Source organism: Ursus americanus, chromosome 33 (genome assembly GCF_024610735.1).
Source record: "Ursus americanus isolate L20-20 chromosome 33, mUrsAme1.1.p, whole genome shotgun sequence".
Classification (NCBI taxonomy): domain Eukaryota; kingdom Metazoa; phylum Chordata; class Mammalia; order Carnivora; family Ursidae; genus Ursus; species Ursus americanus.
In genome coordinates this window covers 11,947,061-11,967,605 of record NC_142159.1, presented here as the reverse complement: position 1 = coordinate 11,967,605, position 20,545 = coordinate 11,947,061, and the positions used below count along the sequence as shown (strand labels likewise).

Below are 20,545 nucleotides of genomic sequence, written 5' to 3'. Positions count from 1 at the left end.
AAAGCCTCATCCAGCCCTGCTGGCTGTGCTGTCCTGACCACTTCCATCTCTGAGCCTTAGTTGGAACCTCTGTGAGATGGAGAGGTGCTGCTGGGTCCCTCTGCCATTTCACGGGGAGCGTGGGCCATAGACTTGTCACATCTGCCCTCCTGGCCTGTGTATTTGGGCCGCAGCAGCAAGCACAGCAGAAGTTACAGTGCAGATGTGCCTGGAAGAGGCCGCTTCTAAGCCTTGGCGCCCGGAACGGCAGAGCATGGAGGATGAGGGCGGAGATGTCCAGAAGGATGGGGCTGAGACAGGAAGGTAGGCTGGGAGAGAGAAGGAGAAAAGTAAAAAGGTGTCAGACAGTGTTTGGAGGTGAGGTGAGAAATAGAAATAAACACGTGTACCAGAAATGTGGTTCTCAGCGGTGGCCGGCGGACCAGCAGCATCATGTGGGAACTCGCCCGAAAGGCGAATTCTTGGGCTCACCCCAGACCTGCTGAAGCCGAAACTCGAGGTGATTCTGTTGCCTGCACAATTTGAGAACCAAGGATGGATGGAAGGAGGGGTGGTAGCTGTGGCTTGGAGGACCAGGCAGGGACTTTAGAGGCTGAGGAGGGCAGAGGACTAGTGTCTGTCAATCACGTGCCGTGCAGGTCAGAAACTGAGCATTTCCAGCTACTGTCTTTCATGTAAACCTTTGAGGCCTGGGGGCTAAACCTTTCAGCAAAACAGCCCTTGTCATTCCCATTTCAAAGAGAAGTTCACCGAGGCTCCAGACATTTAGTCACTTGCCAAGGTCAAAGCAGAGGTGAGATGAGAACGCAGACAGCTCTGGCTCTGAAGCCTGAGTTCCTTGCACCCCACCAGCAGCCTCCCCGGGCCACAGGGCCCTCAGCTGTGCCTCTGCTGCCTGCCTTGGGGCCACCCAAGCAGCCCGCCATGCAGAAGCGAAAAGGCAGCACCATAGAGGCAATCAGGGAGAGCCTGGGGCCTGGGGAGCGGGGCTGAGCTTACGTGTCAGCTTGCATTCCTCTAGCCTCCGGGCTAAGTGCCACTGGGGGACCCGCTTGCGTGATGTTCCTAGGGACTGACTTAGCTGCCCTAGTGTGGTAAGAACTCATGCACGGACTGGGGAGCAAAGTTGATAAATACTCATTGCTGCCTACACATGCCAAGCTCTATACTGGATGCTGGGGGGGAAACTGAGGCAGGCATAGTTTCTGGCTTTGAGGAGTTTATGGTTCATAGCCAGGGAAACAAAAACTGATAAGGGACCAGCTGCGGTGCTGGGAAACCTGGGATGGCCAGGGTAAGTCAAGCCAAGTGTCAGAGAAGTTCAGAGAGACTTTAGGGGACAGAACAAAGGCTTTCGGGGCAGACCTAAGGCTTCAGAGCCACAGGGCATAGGTTCAGTTCCCAGCACTCTCACTGACTCTGGGTAACCCTTGGACAAATTACCTTATGTCTTTGCCTTGTCCCCTTACCTACAGAATGGAGTGAACAAGCCCTAGCCCAGGGAATTGCTTTATTAGATTATACCAGGCATCACTCGGTGAGTTGTTTCCTTCCTTTCAGAGGATTGCTTTAGGCCAGAGCAAAGCAGGAAGGCTTCATGGAAGAGGTGGCTTTTCACTTTGGCACTGAAGGATGGCTAGAATGTATTTAGTGCTTTCTCTGTCTTCTCTAAGGAATCTTTGGGTAGACTCTGGGCTCGTGGGATGGTCTGAGGAGAATGGACATCCAGGCAGCTGTAAGTATGAACAGAACTCTGTGAGGGGAAGTTGTCTTCCTCCATTTGGAAGATTTATTTTTATTTTTTTTATTTTTAAAGATTTTATTTATTTATTTGACAGAGAGAGAGAGACAGCCAGCGAGAGAGGGAACACAAGCAGGGGGAGCAGGAGAGGAAGAAGCAGGCTCCCAGCGGAAGAGCCTGATGTGGGGCTCGATCCCAGAACTCCGGGATCACGCCCTGAGCCGAAGGCAGACGCTTAACGACTGAGCCACCCAGGTGCCCCTGGAAGATTATTTTTTAAATGTGGTTTCAGATCCTGTTGCAGAGGGCAAAGCCAGGTGGCCAGTGGACGTGGTTGGGAATTGCCGCGCTCAGGTTCTGTCTCCTGCTTTTTCTTGCAGATGATGCAGTTCGCCTGGCACAGCTACAAGCTGTATGCAATGGGGAAGAACGAGCTCCGGCCACTCACAAAAGACGGCTATGAGGGCAACATGTTTGGTGAGTTGGTGTTGGGGAGACCCACTGCCCCTCTGGTGGCTGAGTGGAATTCAGTTTTGTCTCTCCCCCCCTCCCCTGCGCTGAGTTGTGTCCCTATTCCCCCAGACCCGGGGACTCCTGAGTCTGAGTTCCTTCTGGGCTGTTGAAGCTTCTGAGCCTTCTAGATTTGGGGGAAGCCAACATGCTTGCCTCTCACTTTACACTCTTTGTACGCACTTAGCATCTGTGTTTTAGAGCAAACACACTTGGACGTGTGACTGGGGATGGTGAGGAGCGGAGACCTGTTTCCAAGGAGCAGGTTTGCAGTTCTGAAGGACACAGAGGACTGGGTTTAGATCCACTCCCCCAAGCATAGCTGTAAGACGGTCTCGGGTGATTTTTGTGGAGAAACGGAACACGTTTCTGATGAGGTGGGTGTGTGTGCCGCCTTTAGGGTCCTGCGGGTGCATCTCGCACGCTCAGCTGGTGGTCGGACAGAACTGTCACTGGTCAGGGAGCAGCACGGGTGCCGCCTCTTGTTGGCAGCGCCCGTGTGACCTGCCACCTCCCTTGGCGTGTCTCTTCCCTTTCCAGCCGCGGGTTCTCCTAACTCGAAAGCCTCTCTCAGCTGGAGAGTCTGCGGAGTGCCTGATTGTGGGCACGGCCTCACATTCCAAATTTAACACCCTTCCAAGTCGCCAGCTCTCCTCTCTGCAGGCCTTTCTCCAGAAAAGATGCCGGAGGTGGCCTGGCTTGCTTCTTCCCTGAGAGGCAGGAGCTGTCCGGGGCTGGAGGCGGAAATTCACCCGCTGTGTTCCTCTCTCCTTAGAGGCCAGGCTCCTGCGGTCCAGAACCAAAGCACCAAGTCAGATGAAAAGTCCCAGGAAAACCTTCAAGGCAGATTTAAAGGGATGGCCCCCACGTGTGTGATCTTGTGGGAAGTGCTTGTGTTATGGGAAGAGGCACCTGCCTTCCTCCCTCTAACCGGTCAGCTTCACATCCTTTCTGGATGTTTAGATAACTCACTACCCTTGGGTGTGCGTGTGTGTGTGAGAGAGAGAGAATTTAGGCAGCTTCCTCCATTTTTCTGATTATCATAGGAACACAGGGGAAAAGAGAAAGTATCAAAAAGTGGAAAACAGACAAAAAATAACTCATTCTGCCACATAGATACAGCCTCTGTTGACATCTTGGTTCATTTCCTCCCAATCTTCTCTGTGCTTTTTTTGCCTCGATATACAATTTTATGTCCTTTCTCGCTCTCTCGCTCTCTCTCTCTCTCTGGCTTAATGTTACATCATAAGTATTGCCCTAACTTATTCAAATGTTGTCATAAAGAGTGGTTTTAATGGTTGCAGTCATTGCACAGATGTGCTGTAATTCAGTTAACCATCCTGCTAATGCTGGACAGAAGTCCTTTCCAATTTTTTGTTTTTAAAAATAATTCAGCCGTTGTCATCGTTGCGCATAGAATGTTGTCTTAGGATAGATTCCTAGGGAGGACCCCTGAATTAGAAGAGAGGAAGACAAATGTTTCTTTAACCTCAAATGTGAAATGTGTGGATTTCTGTGTGTCAGAACCCGGCTGTCTTCTCTGGCCTGGAACACAGACCTTCCCCGATGTCCCACATCAGCCCTGGGGAAAGGGGGCCAGGGTGGGTCTCACCACAGTCGTTGGAGCTTTGGCTACTGTGTAAATCTGGGATGGAATCACGGAGGCTTCCCCTCTTCTTCTCTCTAACAGTTTGCAAATATTCGGGGAATTGGTGGAGGTCGGGGGAGGCCGATTTCTGAAACTGCACAGCATGGGCATAGCTGTTGCTCAGACAGGGGGAGGGGGAGCACCACAGGGAGCATTATAAGTAGGATTGGGCTAAGCCAAGTCCCATTGTGTCAAAGTCCTCAGGGCTGTCCTTTGCATCTCAACTCTTCAGTCCCTTTTCAAACACCAGACCTGATGGAGAAAGTGGGCAGCTAGAATGGTGGAAAGAAACTTGGACCTTGAGTCAAAAGCCCTGGGGCAACTCCTCCCTCTGTCCTGAGCTATCTGTGTGGCCAGGTCTGAGTCACTTAACCTCTCTGGGCCCCTGCTCATTTGTCCTTCATACTGGACTGCTGTGAGAGCACGTACGAACATGCAGAGGACCAAGTATGTGTGAGTAATTTACGATTTACAGTATAATACCTGCAATTGGCCCTTGCCCAGGTGAGCCCATGGGAAGTCCTGTGGTCCCCTGGGTGTCTGTCGCCCAGAGCAGGCACTCCCCAGGGTGCCCATCATCCAGTGCCTACAACAGTCCCGGCAGTGAGACAGCATCTTTCCTCTGTAGCCAGCAAAGAGGTCGCAGTGGGTGGCTGGCCCCTGGGAAAGGAAGATGTGCAGGGACCCGGGCACTGGGCAGCGAGAGCTGGTCTCTGTTTACTCTTTCACTCAACAAATGCTTATGTACCACCTCCTGGCTGTGTGACCTTAGGCAAGTCATTTCTCTGTGAGCCTGAGTTTTTCTGCACAGTGGTGCTAATGAAAACATCAGACCCCCCGCCCAGGGCCTGCCTGACACATAGAAGCTGCTTAATGGGTGGTAGCTATGACCGTGGTCACCCACAACTGTGTCTTATGACGCATGGGGCTTATGGGGATGCACCCAGAGGAGGTGGTTCTAGTTTGGGGTTGATCCATGAGAGGCTTTTGAAGCCAGACTATTCCCAAAGATAGAAGGAGGTGAACTGGCCTGAGTTAAGCCACTCGTCACCCTCCCTCTTCTTTTTCCAGACTCGTGGGCTGTGAGGTGGCATCACTGCTGGGCTCTGGCCACTGCCATCCTCAGTGACTTAAACTGAGCCCTGCCAGGAAGGCCAGGTGACAGCAGTGCTCCCCCGCCCCACCTGGTTGAGCTGTTTGGACATGGGCTCTTGCAGCCCCCTCTCTGGGCCTGCAGGGCCGAGAAGGCTGCATATGGAAAAGAGTAACGAGTTCACACTGGTGCCTGGCTTTGCAGTGAGAACATCAGATGCCGAGCCTGATCTCCTGTGCAGCATTTCACCAAATTGAATTCCCCTCCCAGCTGCCCGTGCACCCTTCCCTGAATCCGTTCTCACTCTGAGAGCAAGACTGCTGAGTGAGGTGTCTCTCAAGCCAGTTTTTGTACCCTTAACAATTCAGTGTCAGAGTGGCTTCCTTTTTCCTATCGTCCAGCTCAGCAGGCCCTGTCAGAAAATGTTCCCCAGACCCCACTGCTGCGAGCAAGCCCACAGCCTGCTCCTTGCCTTGTGGCCCAGGCCATGGCACATATCTGCCTCTTTCCCCTTCCTCTGAGAGGTCGCTCAGATGTCCCTGTTAGCGTCCAGCCAGGGGGTGGAAAGAGTGTGGACTTTGGATCTAGGCAGGCCTGAGGAGAACCTCTGTGTTGCCACTCACTCAGGAGCTGTGTGGCCTCAGACGGCGGAATGGGGCAGAGGCCCCTGCCTCCTGGGCCCGTGGTGACAGACTGGAGACGGACAAAGGCCTAGCCCGGAGCCAGGCCCAGAGCGGGCCCCCCATGGCAGCATTCTTTTTTTTTTTTTTTTTTTTTTTAAGATTTTATTTATTTATTTGACAGAGATAGAGACAGCCAGCAAGAGAGGGAACACAAGCAGGGGGAGTGGGAGAGGAAGAAGCAGGCTCATAGCGGAAGAGCCTGATGTGGGGCTCAATCCCGTAACACCGGGATCACACCCTGAGCCGAAGGCAGACGCTCAACCGCCGTGCCACCCAGGCGCCTCTCATGGCAGCATTCTTATCACCAGTAAGTCACAGAGGCAAGTCTGCCCCTCGGGGAGGGGAGGGAGGAGAGCCAGCTGTGGTGCCGCCAGCAGTGCCACAAAGCACAGTGGCTTAGGACTCAGAGGCCCAGCTTCCTTACCTGTAGAAAGGGCTGCTGTGAGGACTTGGGAGGACATTAGACAAGCCAGCTGAGGAGCATGGACTCAGGGGCCAGATGGCTTGCATTTGCATGCTGCTGTGCCACTTCTTAGCTGTGTGACCTTGGGCAAGTTTCTTAACCTTTCTGGGCCTCAGGGTCCCAGCTGTAAAGTTGGGACAGCAATATTACCTACTCACAGGATTGTTTTGAGAACTAAATGAGTTAAGACATGAGAAGCACTCATGTTTGTGTCTGGAGTTCTTCAAGTCAGCCGCTATGAGGATGACGTAAGGCTCTTAGGACAGTGTGTGCCTCTCCCATGTTGACTGGAGCATGTCCAAGACCCCTGGACGCGGGGACCCACATGAAGGCTCCGGGGCTTTCCAAGCCCCGATCACTCCTGTCCTGTTTCCCCAGCCCTTAAATGCCATGGTAGAGATTGCAGGTGGGCAGCCCACTGGTAGGCAGTGTCCTGTTCACTCCTTCATTTAAGCAGCTTACAGAGGAATTTGTAGGCAGGGGAAGGTTAAGGTTCAAGGCCATGGAATAAATCAGCCCCCTGCCAGGGTAAGAGTTTCTGGGCCGTTAGTAAGTGACACCTTGCACTGTGCCAGCTGCCAGCCCTGAAGCACTTAACAAGCATTAATTTTCCCAAGAAGTCAGAGTGAGCCATGATAACTTCATCTTCCCTTGGCAGCAGGGAAAATCAGCATGGGCACCGAGTCTTGGGAGGGTACCACCAGAGAGGCCCTTTGAAGGCAAGTCCCATTCCTTCATCTGAGTTGGGGGGAACCAAGGTCAGGGATGGAAGGGACCTGCCCAAGGTGACACAGCATGTTAATTGCAGGACTGGGGACTTGGACTCTGGTGGCTTGAGTCCCAGCCCAGTGCTCTTTCACCACCCACTCTGAGATGAGCTAAACTGACCGAGGCCAGATTGTTGAAATGCAGGCCTGTGGTCATGGCCAGATCACCACTAGGAACTAGAAATCTGCAGAGCTTTGGTAAGAGCAGGCTATCAGGGGGTGTATGATTTGGGGGGAAGAGCTTTCTGTACTTGCATCACACCAGGCACTGTAGCTACATTCTCTTGTGTCCTCACAGCCCATGAAAGGAATAAATTACCCATTTTATCCCCATTTCGCAGATGAGGACACTGAGGCTAGGCAAGTATTAGGACTTGCTTAGTCACACAGTCATCAAGCAGAGACTTGATCACAAGGCTTTCAAACTCCAGAACCCAGTCCATAAGCCAGCGTGCTGCCCTGTTCCCCAGTGACCACATATGGTGGCCACAGAGACAGCAACCGGGCAGAGGGTTGGTCTCAGGGTTGGTGGGCCTGCATCTTCTTCTCCCCTGCCCTGATGGGAGCTGGGAGGACATGCACTGCATGGTCAGGGTCTGCAGCCACCCATCTCCGCGCATCAGGGATTAGTAGACGTTGGCTGAGTATTCAGGGCTTGGAAAAAAGATTCAAATGTTCCTGTTTTCTCCCAGCATAGGAAACTATCTTATCCCCTCCCAGAAACCCGAAAACACAGAATTACAAAGCATGCCATTGGCCGTCAGCACGATGAGCTGAGGGAAGTATGCCTTTGGAAACCATGCCTGCCTAAGTTTGAATCCTGGCTCTGCCACTTACGAGTCATGTGACTTGGGGCAAGTTTCTTCATCTCTCTGCACCTCAGTTTCTCCTTCTGTACAATGAGGGTAATACCTCCTTCACCCAGCAGTTGTGGAGATTAGATGAAGTTCACGTGCAGCACCTGCCCGCGTGTCTACACGTCCCCGTCCGTGTATACTTGTTAACAGTAAGCTGCTGCCATTATTATTCTATTTGTTAAGAAATACTTGGGAAAATAATTATATTCCAAGGAAAGAAACAGTGCCTGGTACATAACCGGTAGTGGGCTCTCAATAAATACTTTGGAATGAATGAATTGCCCACTGCAGTCTCTGCCGGCCCTGTTTTCCCTTAGCCCTTCATCCTAGGTTTGGCTGGGAAGGGCTGGATCCTGCTTTGCTCTCTTCCTCTCCTTCTCTTCAGCTGCCTTGACCTCCTCCTCTGTCACAAAGTACATTTAGAATCAGCAGACTAACCCTGTAAGAGCAACGGTCCTGCTCAGTCAGCAGATCTGCTGCTCAGGCGTCTTCTCCGTGGAGCGTGGAGGCGCTCCCGTGGCCTAGCCAGCTCAGGATGACCGTGAGAGCCCCAAATTGGATTCCGCCTCTGCCTCGTGAATCCCCGATAGAACTGCCAACCAAATCCCCATTTCGAGGGATGATTTATGGCCTTGGGTGAGTTAAGAGGCAAAATGAACACAGCATGATTTTCAGATCACAGGCTGGGAATGTTCGGCCTTGGCAGAGAGAAAAATCATCTTTGCCTTGTAAACGGAGCAAATATGATGTTGAAGAGGGAATAAATCCAGGTCCCAAGATGTCACTTTTACAATTGCTTTTTGGCGTGTGACTTAGTAGTGCCTTCTGCAAAATGCTCACAGTCTCCTACACACATACCCCAGTCTGACTGGATCTTTCTCTGGGGGTGAGAGTTACTCTACCAGTATGGCTGCCTAGGGAACTGCACACTTTGCCAGAGAGACCGTTTGCAAAAACCACCTGCTTCTGCAGTTTTCCACAGAACTCCATGTTGTTTCCACGGATCTCTAAGCTTGTTTCTGGGAAGCAGCCTTTTGACGTTAGAGGTATGCCTGGGTTCAAATCCTCAGCATTTACCAACTGAATGAAATTGAGCAAGCCACAAAATTCTCCAAACCTCAGTTTACTTACCTGTGAAGGTGGGGGCAGGGGTAGGTCACCCCAGTACCCTGCCTGGCATGTATGCACACCCTTCCCGGTCCCTCTCTCTCCTCCCCTGCTATTGGGTAATGGAACACCTTGACTTATCTGCCTGAAAATACCATATAGATACACTTTTTGAGTTCGGTTTTTTTTTTTTTTCCCCTGAAAAACAAAAACATCCAGTATCCATCCATAGTTCTTGGAGAATCATTGTCAGGCCATGTGGCTCACTGATTTTTAGCAGGCCGTGGTGTGCATTCCTGACCCAGGCTTTGAGTTTGTTTTGAGAAAGAGCTGTCATCTGTGGTGGAAGTGGTGATGTTGCAGTTCCTTGCATAGAACGGGTCAGGCGTAAGGGCAGCGAGCAGACCTTCCGGGGAGTCACATGTTTTGGGAGCCGTGGCTGCTCCATCCGGATGCTGGGGGCTGTCAAAGCACAGAGGAAATGGATTAGAAGCGCCGGTCACTGGCAGATGGGCTTTTAGCACAAGGAGGATAATGGGATGAAAATATGAACCCCACACGTGAAGGACAGGCAGAACTGGCCGTTGCTACGGTCCCATGGGGCGGGGGTCTCCCTGTGGCCTTGAATGACATATGCATGATTTCGCTGCCACCTCCTAACAACGAGAAAGTCCCTCAGGTCACATTGGGTAATTATCAGAGCAAGGCGCTCACCTCGAATCAGCCTGCTGGATTTTCCCTCTCTCATGCCGCTGACCACTCGTGGCATGGTGCTCTGCACCCCCCTCCCTCCAAGATTGTTTTCCCAAGCACTTTCTAATTAAGATGCATCTTGGCTGTTTTCTTTTTCTTTTTGTTTAAAAGGCTTCCCACCAGCACAGAGCATAATTTATTTCTCTAAAAACTATAGTAGCAGGTTGTTGTAAAAAGAAAACTCGAGGTCAGGAGCCTTGGGTCCCCGTCCCAGCCCTGGCGCCAGCAGCCATGTGAGCCGGCGGCCTCCTTTGGGCCTCGTCTGGTCTTCAGTACAAAGACGCCCAACCCCTCTTTGATTCTTGGTTGGTTACTAGGCTGATTTCTTCTTCTCTCTCTCTTTTTTTTTTCCGCCTCTGAGAGGCTATTTGGGCTGTGCTGGTTCTCTTGAAATCTGAAATTTTAGTAGCAAGTCTTGTTCCTGTCAGGGAGAAGTGAGTCAGGGTATGTATTCCCAGAGCAAGTTGCTGGATGCCTGAGATGATTCATACTGCAAGTGACATTCCCTCCTGGGGGCGGGGTGTGCCCACCCACTTTCCAAAGACCTTGCCTTCCTTGGAAACAAGGCTGAGCCCACAGCAGACAGCCAGCCCCCTTCTTCTTTGCACCACATGGATGGCAAGCACTTGCCAAATTTCCCAACAAACTCAGTGACAAATAGGTATGTGAATTCGCAGAATCTCAGACTGTCAGTGCCAGTTGGATTCTTTGAAACCATCTGGTCCGATGTCTGGAGAATGGGGAACGAGGCACGCAGAGGGACAGGGACTCTCGCAAAGGCCTGACAGCTAGGACTTGAGCCCTGGTCTTTTCACTTGAGCCCCTATCTTTTTAAAAAATTTTTAAAAATTACTTTTTAAACACCGAGTTGTAACTTATATCTTACATACAGTAGAAGGCACCATCCCAGTGAATTTTACGTACAGGTACAGCCCGTAGCATTTCCCATACCCCACAAGGTCCCCTCGGGCCCCTCCCAGTCAGTAGCCCCCGAGAGCCGCCACTATTCTGACTTCTGTCGTCTTAGATTAGGTTTGTCTGCTTTAAACTTGCACACCAGACGGTCTATACTCTTTCATGGTTTGCTGCTTTTCACTCATAATTATATCATAAACAGTAGTTCATTCCTTTTCGAGTTTATCCACCCATTCTACTGTTGTTGGACATTTTTGTTTCCAGTTCGTGGCAACTGCAGGCAAAGCCCATACCCATCAGCAGTGACTCTCTCCAGCTCCCTCTCCCCTGCCAGCCCTTGGCAACCGCTAAGCTACTTTCTTTCCCTACATAGATTTGCCTATTTTGGGCGTTTCATACGAAAGGGATCATATGATATCTGGTCTCTTGTGACGGACTTCTTTCATTGGGCGTCATTTTTCATGGTTCATCCACACAGTGGCAGGTACCGGTTCCTCATTTCCCCTTAGTGCCAAATAATATCCCATCGTGTGAAGAGACCATATTTTATTTATCCTTTCAGCAGTTGATGGACATTTGGATTGTGTCTACTTTTTATTTTTATTTTTTTTTTGGCTATTCTGAATAATGCTGCTATGAACATTCATGTGCCGGTTTTTGGGTGGACGTGGGTTTTCATTTCTCTTGGGTATCTGTCTGGGAGCGGACTTGCTGGGTCACGTGGTAGCTGTGTGTGTAAACTTCTGAGGAACTGCCAGACTGTTTTGTGTAGCGGCTGCACGATTTTGTGTTCCCATCAGGAGTATTGGAGGGTTATAAACGCTTTTGTACATGCTTTTTGGTGGAAACAAGCAGTCACTTATGTTGGGCTCTACCCAGGATTTGAATTGCTGGGTCATACCGTTTTAGTTATGTTGAGCTTTAGTCGGATGCCACCACTTTTGCAAAGTGGATAAACCGATCCGTAGTCGCACCAGTCGCGAGTGAGACTTTTAGTCACTCCATTATCCTCGCCAGTGCTTGCTGTTGTCAGTTTGCTTAATTGTCACCTCCTCCTGAATGATACTTCCCTCTTAATCAAGACGCCCCACCCGTTGTTCCAAGCCCGAGCTCCGTGGAACAGAGCTGCCCTCCACAGCCTGCTCAGCCCTGGTCTGGAAGCGTTCCTGTTGTTCCTGCCCTAACTTAGGGGTGAGTTGGGGTTCCCATCCCAGGCTGACTGCCTCAAGTGCTCCTTGTAGCAAAAGGAATGGTTAGCAAAGTCTTCCTTCATTACCCCCTCCCCACGCCGTCTCCCAGTGCCATGGGGTGACCTCTCCACTCCCCAGTCCACCCCAGCTGTAACACACAGGTCCAAAATGGTGTGAACCGGACCTTCTTTAGTTTGGTTATTATGCCAGGAAGGGGGTCATGACAATGAAAATGTTAACCTGGGGTCAGAAGACTTGGATTCTCCAAATCCTGGCTCTACCAACTCACCGAGCAGGGGTCACGTTTCTTTTCTGAGCCTCAGTTTTCTCTCCTGTGGAATGGGGAGGTTGACATCTCATAGGATTATTACTGGGATCATATGAGACCTTTTTTTTTTTTCTGTCCATGACTGTTTAGTGCTTTTAGTGTGCCAGGCCCTATTCTAGACACAGGAGGAAGCCATAGGAAGCAAGACAGAGAGATACCTGTGTAGACCTCCCAGGCTAGTGGGGAAACTAACATCAACTTGTAGTTTCAGTTAAGGTAGTACAAGTCCTCACACCGAGGACTCTCTAATTCATTCTTGTAATGATGGGCTTCAAAAAGTTTTCCTGGAGTGGGTGGCCTCTACACTGAGACTTGAAGCAGAAAGGAAGAAGCATAAGAGGGGTCACGTCAGCGCAACAGCCTGGAGGGGAGATGAACAAGACCATGGCCCCTCGAGGTCTAAAAGATGTCGGGGGTGGCCAGAGCAGGTGGGGGTGTGGTAAGAGACTGTATGTAAGCAATGCTGGCATAAAATGGGATCCCCTGCATGTAGCTCCCCAGTGTTTTCTCCCCATCCTGAACCTTAGGAACCAGGAGACCTGGCTTCTAATTGCTTCTCAGCCACCAATCTGCTCTGTGACCTGGGCAAGGCCCATTCTCTCTCGGAGCTCGTTTCCCCATCATGCAGTGTGGGCATATGGCCTATGGACTCTCCTGTTACTTCTAGGTCCTAAAATAGTCGGTGATTGGGCTACTTTTGGGTGTGTTTCACCCTGGCTGATGAAGGTCTGTCGTGGCCAAGCAGGCAGCGGGCTCAGTGATGGGGCGGAGGTGCAGTACTGGTCACCAGTGAGGACCCAGCAAGGGTCGCTTCTCTGGGCAGGGGGAGCCGGAACTTCACTCCCCACCCCCCGCCTCCGCCCGGGGCCCCTGCTCGGTCCCTGCTCCACAGACTGCCGCTCTCCCCAGGCATGAGAACCAGGCAGGGATCAATGGGAATTGTTGAAAACTTCTGAAGGCAACGTGGAGGAGGACAAAGAGACCCGGAAGTGTGTTGTCAGCACAATTTAGGGCTAATACTCAAGTTTGTTTTTCTTTTCATCAAATCTGAAAGGCAGTTTGAAATCCATGGCTCCTGTTTTGTTTGTTTTTTAATGACTGGATAAAAGCACAATTGCATTTTCTCCCCCAATAACTTTGAATTCTGGGAATAGACCATGTGGGGATAATTGCTGTTGTCTAAGCCTACCGATGGCCAAGCAAATGATTAGGACAGGGAGGAAGGGAGCCATGGTGGCGGAGGCCCTCTGCCTGCTTCTTACCCAGCCAGCACGGCTCGGCTCCCCAAATAACACTGTTCCTGAAATAGCAGTTGCCCAGAAATGCATCTGGATGTTGTTTTGCAACAAGTAACTGAGAGTGCTGTTGGGGACATGGAGAGTTTGGTTTTTAAGTTTTAATTCAATTCTGCAACTTTGTATTGAGGACCTACTGTGTGCCAGGCTCCCAGCTGGGGATGGAGCCAGGAAGTGGGTGCAAAATGAGCAAGATGCCATGAGCTCATTGGAGAGAAGACAAAGGCCATCTGCCTGTGCTGCCAGGCAGGACACATGCCTGAGTGACGTGGTTGCGGGAGAGAGTGACAGTACCCAAGAGAGCCGCCGAACAAGTTCCTGAAACTATTCTAAAAGTTCTCATAAAGTTCCCCACATTTCATTGCTGACAGACCACAAAGCTGGTGCATCCGAGAGGAGTGAGAGGAGTCGTATGGGAGGGGGTAGGTTGTTGGGTGCCAGAGTTGCTCGGAGTAGATTTTGCCAAATGTCAGTGAAATCTCTGTTACAGGTGGCGCAACAGCACAGGCCACGCCAGGAGGTCATGCTGGGTAGAGTGTGGGTGCTGAGACAGAGGTGGGGGCAGTGAGTGGGGTGGGAGGAAGCAGGCTTGGAGGGAAGAGACCTGGTCCGGCATCTGGCACCCGGTATACAAGATGCCCCCGTACAGGGCTGACATCTTCATTAGACACAGTGCCTACAGCTCACTGAAGTATTGTAATTTTAATTTCTCTTAAAATCAGAAGACAAAAATGAATATAATATTGAATCCAGCCTGGGTTATATTCATTTTTATACAAATGCAATTGTAAAAGATCATTTTTAGTATATCTTTTTTATAAATGGTAGGGCCCACGAACATCATACACATCCCCGCTTCTGTGTTGTTTGCCAGGGGAGGGTCCCCAAAGCCTGCTACCACTCTGACTTGGTGGGAAGAACTCCTTCCTTCTCATCGTTGTCTTGAAAGTTGGCACATAAACAACTCAGGTTCTTTGTCTCAGTTAGTGTGGAGTGGGAAGGGTGCATCCCCAGGTGCCCACCAGCTTGCACACCTACCTTCTAGTGAGTTTCAGGTCTTCCTCGTGGAAGTAGGTGTTATGATGACGAGAGCACTGAGACTTTGAGAGAAGTAACTTGTCCAAGCCTGCAAAGAGCCAGAGCGACAGTTCAAACCCAGGCTTGCCTACCTCCAAAGCCCGCACGTCCCGTGTCCTCGGCCTTCTGTACCCCCCGCGGGCCAGGACTTCCCGCAAAATCTGCCTTGTGCGTCCCTGGTTATGGCACGGACCCAGATGGTGCTTTTGGGGTCTCCAGTGGCAACGGTGAATGGCAAGGAAGGGTCTGTGTGTGTGAACTGATGAGAAGTGATGAAGGAACAGAAGGCTGGCTGAGGGACAAAGCACAGGCTGACAGTCCTGGGTGGGATCTGTGTGACATTCCTCCAGGAAGCTCCCAACTGTCTTAATGTTAATGCCTTACTAGAGGGAAAAACAACCTTAGCTTGATGATAGCAAGGCCTTCATTATCTTGTAGGTCATCTTTAGCATATGAAAGTTCTTTTGAAAACCTCCCTTTTTCCTTATGTCCCCCAGCTCCAAAGTATATAGTCAGCCATTCCTCACAACCCCAGTGCAGCTCTTTCTGCCCATGGGTCCTGTCCCTGTGCTTTGACAAAACCACCTTTTTTTTTTTTTTAAGATTTTATTTATTTGAGAGAGAGACAGAGACAGAGAGAGAGAACGAAGAGAGGGAGAAGCAGGCTCCCTGCTGAGCAAGGAGCTCATTGCGGGGCTTGATCCCAGAACCCCAGGATCATGACCTGAGCCAAAGGCGGATGCTTAACTGACCGAGCCACCCAGGGGCCCTAATAAAACTACCTTTTTGCACCAAAGACGTCTCAAGAATTCTCTCTTGGCCATCGGCTCCAGACCCCACCCCACCAAACCTCACCTATATTCCAAAACTACATCAGGAGGAGGCTGTGACCTTCCTTTGACACGGCTCAGCCTTTGTCCATCACATCCCTCTTCCCTGCGTTAAAAGGAAAGCCAAAGTAGTTAGTTATCTTCCCCAAACCAAGAAGGACAAAATCCCAGATACCCCAGGTGAGGCTGTTTACTGGACACTCTCCAGAGTCTAAGAGGGTGTCACAGGGGTCTGGCTGGACTAGGAAACCTGACTCTCCTGTAATTGCCCACATCCAGCAGTGGGGTCCTTCTTGCCACCAGCAGCATGGCTTTATCTGAAGGGCCTTGAACTCCACAGACATAAACCATGACCAGACCAGGGTATACATGCAAAAGCAGGTCCCTTGGCAAATGAGATATACCCTCTGGGCTCCCCCGGGCTCCAGAGGCCAGGATGCAAACCTGGGCAGAGACTGTTCCCCAGAAACATCCCAGACCCTGCAGCTCAACCCAGGGACTAGAGAGGAGGCAAAACCCCGGAGGCAGGGTCCTGGTGATTTGAGGCAGGTTTGCCGGGGGGATAGTAACACAGGGCTTTGGCTCCATTTCCTAGTTGTGTGACCTTGGGCAAGTGAATTAACCTCTCTGTGCCACAGTTTCCTCTCCTGGAAAAAACAGGAATAATAGAACCTATTTCATAGAGTGGTTGTGAGAATTTAATTAGTTAATAATGTAGAGGGCTTAGAGTAGCACCAATAAATAGTAGAGGCTGCCATCATCATCTTTACCATTAGTATTGTGAAAGCTGTCCAGGGAAACAAGGATCGTCTGTGCAACCTTGGACAATGCATCTTCCCCACCCCTCCCTGGGTTAGTCTCCCCATCTATGAAATGAGTAGCTTGGGCCAATTCATGGCTCTTAAGCAGGGGAAGACATCAGAACTACCTATTGGACATTTGCAAACATGGATTTCCAGGTTCCATCCCCAGAAATTCTGATTCAGTAGAGTCTGTAGCTGGCCCAGGGATCTGTGTTAAAAATAGAATCTGTAAAAAAAAAAAAAAAAAATAGAATCTGTCGGGGGTTCTGAAGCACATCGTGGGTTAGGAACCACAGGACCCTCCTGGGCCTAAAGTCTGTCATTCCTGAAGTGGTTGGTCCCCCACCCATAGCCCTGTTAGCCCAGGTAATGCCTTTGACAAGGGGGAGTCCCCTTGGGTGTTGACTCCGCCATGTAGGGGGGGTCCCACACTATCGGATGTGGCTGGCCCCCAGTGCCACAGCAGGGCTGCGGGGGCCTGGGCCGCTGTGTGAGTGAGGCCAGCATGTGTAGGGGTTTTCATTCAGCAGATGTTTGATGGCCATAGCATTTGCAAATGGCAGACAGAGCAGCTGTGTGTAAAGGGGCTACCTTCCAGCCATGTAGTACTTGGGGGCTGATGCTACCCTCAGGTGACGCGGTATCCTTGGCGTAACTTCGAACTGTTTCTGAGGCGAGGCTGAGAAGGGGCTGGGAATGAGGATGTATGTCAGCCCCGAATGCCTGCGTTGCCAGGGAGAGGATTTGGGATGCTTTTGCTAAGAAAGCCTCCAAGGAGCTGTATTATCACACATGGCCCACCTTCTTCGGTGCTGGTGGGCCCCAAATCCCCACCTTCTCCTGCTGGAGCTCACTGTGATGCCCAGCCCAGGGGCAGCCCCCACTGGGCACACTGACCTTGCTCCTTACCCTTCCGCACAACCCCGCTCCCTTCTCTGACCAGTAGGATCCAGCCAGAAAGTAGGACGTCTGGGCCCCTTTCTCTCCCCACAGCTGAGGGGCACCACCGCCTCCGGATCCACCATCCCCTTTATCGTTCTTCTTGCCTCCAATGCCCCACATTCCCTTTGTGAGGTAGATCGGATTCCTCTTTTCCCCTTTGAGGAACATGGTCTGCTGAAGGCGGGCCCAGACCCTCACGCCCGCGCTGGCACCGGGCACAGGGCAGGTGCTGGGAACGGGCGGGTGAATGAATCAATCCAACTCCTGGGCGGCGGGGCTGTGCGGGCCCCGGGCTGGGGAGCAGAGGCAGCTGGCCCCTGGGCACTTGCTTGCTAAGAAATCTCAGTAGTTACGATAGCTTCCACATTCAACTCCTTCAATTTGGCGTATGTCTTGAGGTGCTGAGTAAGCATCTTGTCACCTTCAGTGCAGCTGACAAACTTATGACATGAAGAATGTTTAGACTTTGCAGTTTTCCCCGACCTGCAGCTGATCCTGTGAACATGTCCCTCCTCCCTCCAGAAAGCTGATTTGTGCCCCACATTTTCTCATCTCAGCAGGAAGGGTCTCTTGGTGAGGTAAAACAGAAATTTGTTGTTATTCTGATGCTCAGATTTTGTGTTCCCGGAGAGGAAGGCATGTTTCACGTCTGGTTTGTTGCTGTCAAGGTTGGTGTCCCACAGGACGGAGTGATGGGGAAGGACGGCTGGAGACGCTTTCATTTTTAAGCTGCTCTTCTCAGACACTGAACCTTGAAATGTGGGATTTTCCCTCTTCTTAAGCCTACCATTCTAGGTGTCTCTTCTTAGTTGGAGAGTGATGAAGTTTGAACAGATCCCTTTATCCATGTTGGAGTTATCTGAGTGTGAAAATCCTTCTCTAGCCTTACGGTTACTCCATCTGTTTTTTCTTCCTTTTTTTTTTTGAAAAACGATAAATGTAATACATGCCCATTGTAGAGAAATGAGAAATTACAAGAACCAGAAAGAAAAGTTCCTGAAGTCCCACCACCCAGACATCCTGCGGTTTCATGCGTCTCTCCAGATATGTCCCCATGAAAACGAATAGATATAAATATGTATTTTTACATAAATAGAATCATATGATAAATACTGTCTTGTGATCTTTTCTCACTTAGTATTTTGTGATCACCTTTTTAAGCTGTTAAACAGTAAACACCTATATCATCATATTTAATGGCTATGTGGTATTCTGTTGTGAGGATGGACTCAATGTGTATGTGTGTGTGTGTATTCACACACATTATATATACACACATACATTTTATATATTTTTCCTTATGCCTCTTACCAGGCATTTAGGTTATTTCTGATTTTTTGCCATTCTAAGCACTGGTAAGATGAATTTTCTGATTCAGCTCCCTAATCTTTACATACGTGTCCTAATGTTTTCTTAGGATAAGTTTTTAGAACACGACTAGCTAATGTTCAAGCATTGACCACATGCCACTCTGCCGAGTACTTTACATATATTATTTATTGAATCCTACAAATGATCCTATCAGAAATACCCTCATTTTACAGATGAGGACACTGAGGCCAAGAGAGGTTACATACTTTGGTCAGGATCACGGAGCAGGCACATTGCAGAGCCAGGATTTAAACCCAAGCTCTCTGACCCCAGAAGTTTCTGATACAAAACATTAGGTCTGCTTGGCCTCCCACTGTGTGGGGTCAGAGTGCCTGTCCCCTGCTTCCTTCCCCCAGCTCTGTGACTGTCTTGCTTGAAGCCTGGCCTCTCAGAATTCCCTCCTACCCACAGTCCTGTAAGAGGAATAGGAAAAGAAGAATTGGTGGCAACACCGTGACCTAGGTGTGGTTCTCGGTCCTTGGGAAGTGCCTTCTAGGGAACCATCCAGAGCCAGGCAGTTGAAGTGACTAGAGGCCCATGTTAGGGAGGAAGGGAGTGTCTGTCTGCACAACGCAGCAAGCTTGGCCAACCTGTGGGCTGAGCCGAGCCAGCTGTGCGGGGAGGACTTGGGCTCTTCCGACAGCAGGTTCCTCACGGGAGCTGGGCTCTGCATGGGGCGTCCTCCCAGGCCACTCTGGGGACAGTTGGGCACACGTAAGGCAGCCTGAGTCCTTGACAGGGAGTACGCTGGGAGAAGAAGGCTGTGAGCAAGAGGCAGATTCCAGGGTGGGGGCCTTGGGGGTTTGCTGCTAGACTGGGCAAGCCCAAGGCCAGAGCCCAGAAGGTGCGGCCTGTTTTGCAGGACTCACCAGTGAGCACGAGGATGGGCTTATGGCCCTGAGGTGAGACCGGGGTGCTCTTCTCATGACCCTCACTTTGCCTGACTCATCCCTTTGGGGATAACCAGATTCTAGCTGTCTCAGACCATGAGGCTCTGCCCTGGAGCTGGGGCAATGGATGTGGCTGCTTGTGTCACATAGGCAGATCAGGGGCGCCTGGGTGGCTCAGTCGTTAAGCGTCTGCCTTCGGCTCAGGGCGTGGTCCCGGCGTTCTGGGATCGAGCCCCACATCAGGCTCTTCTGATGGGAGCCTGCTTCTTCCTCTCCCACTCCCCCTGCTTGTGCTCCCTCTCTCGCTGGCTGTCTCTACCTCTGTCAAATAAATAAATAAAATCTTAAAAAAAAAAAAAACAAACATAGGCAGATCAAAGCACAGCATCTCCAAGGAGCAGAGGCTCAAGGATTCCCGCCTTGGCGCCTTGCGGGGCAAGGGTGTCTTGGCCCAGCAGAAGAGCCTGATGGGGAGGGTTTGCCCTCCCCTCTGTCCAGCTAGCTCTTCTTGATTTATCCATAGACTGAGCTTGATGATCCAGACTCATTCATTCAAATAATCACACAAGTTATTTCTGCAATTTAGGTCTTCGAATAAGTGTACTTGGTTGCTGAATATGTGATCAGCCACAGATTTCTCATTCTTTAAAACCCAAGGAGCGGAAATGCCAATATAGAAAAGCCGTCCTACAGCAGCAGAGATTTCCAAAGCACGAAAATCAGGCTGCTCAAAACTCCTGCCCCTGACCCACCCATCCCCCTGCCCCTGGGCCCATCAGTGTTCCTTGCAGAGCCCAGACTGGGGGGGCTTTATCTAAAGCCCCTGCGGGGATGATAATCAGTGGAAAATCTGCTCACATTCTTTTTACTTAACCAGAGAATTGGTTCGCCTCTGAAGTAACAGGATCTGGAGGAGAAAATGCATTTGAGGGTGTAGGTTGACTGGGAAAAGCCACTGCAGGCTCTGAGGTTGAAAAGGTCAGTGTCTGCTCTTGCTGTCCAGGCTCTGCTATAACCTTGAACAGGTTCACCTCTTCCTCTTCCTCCTCCTCCTCCTCCACACAGCTGCTCCCATCGGACCCCTGGAACAAGGAAACAGTCACTGGACAGGACTTACCATTCATTCATTCTTTCACTTGTCTATTCAACGAGCCATCGTTGAACTCCTGTAGAGTTCCAAGTCTTGGATTAGACCCAGAGATTTCAAAGAGAACGCAGACCTGGGTCATGCCCTTACGTTGCTCATGATCTCACAGGGAAGATAGCTGCAAAGAGTTAAGAT

At 50.7% G+C, this 20,545-nt stretch overlaps 1 protein-coding gene across 1 annotated transcript in view; it reads left to right on the top strand.

Moving 5' to 3' along the window:
• The window catches only part of MAN1C1 (mannosidase alpha class 1C member 1), a 140,155-nt gene that overhangs the window by 51,488 nt on the left and 68,122 nt on the right, over window positions 1-20,545 (top strand). Inside the window, exon 2 of the mRNA XM_045782485.2 lies at window positions 2,122-2,218. Coding sequence (XP_045638441.1) covers window positions 2,122-2,218 — 97 coding nt within the window. The remainder of the gene's footprint in view (window positions 1-2,121; window positions 2,219-20,545) is intronic.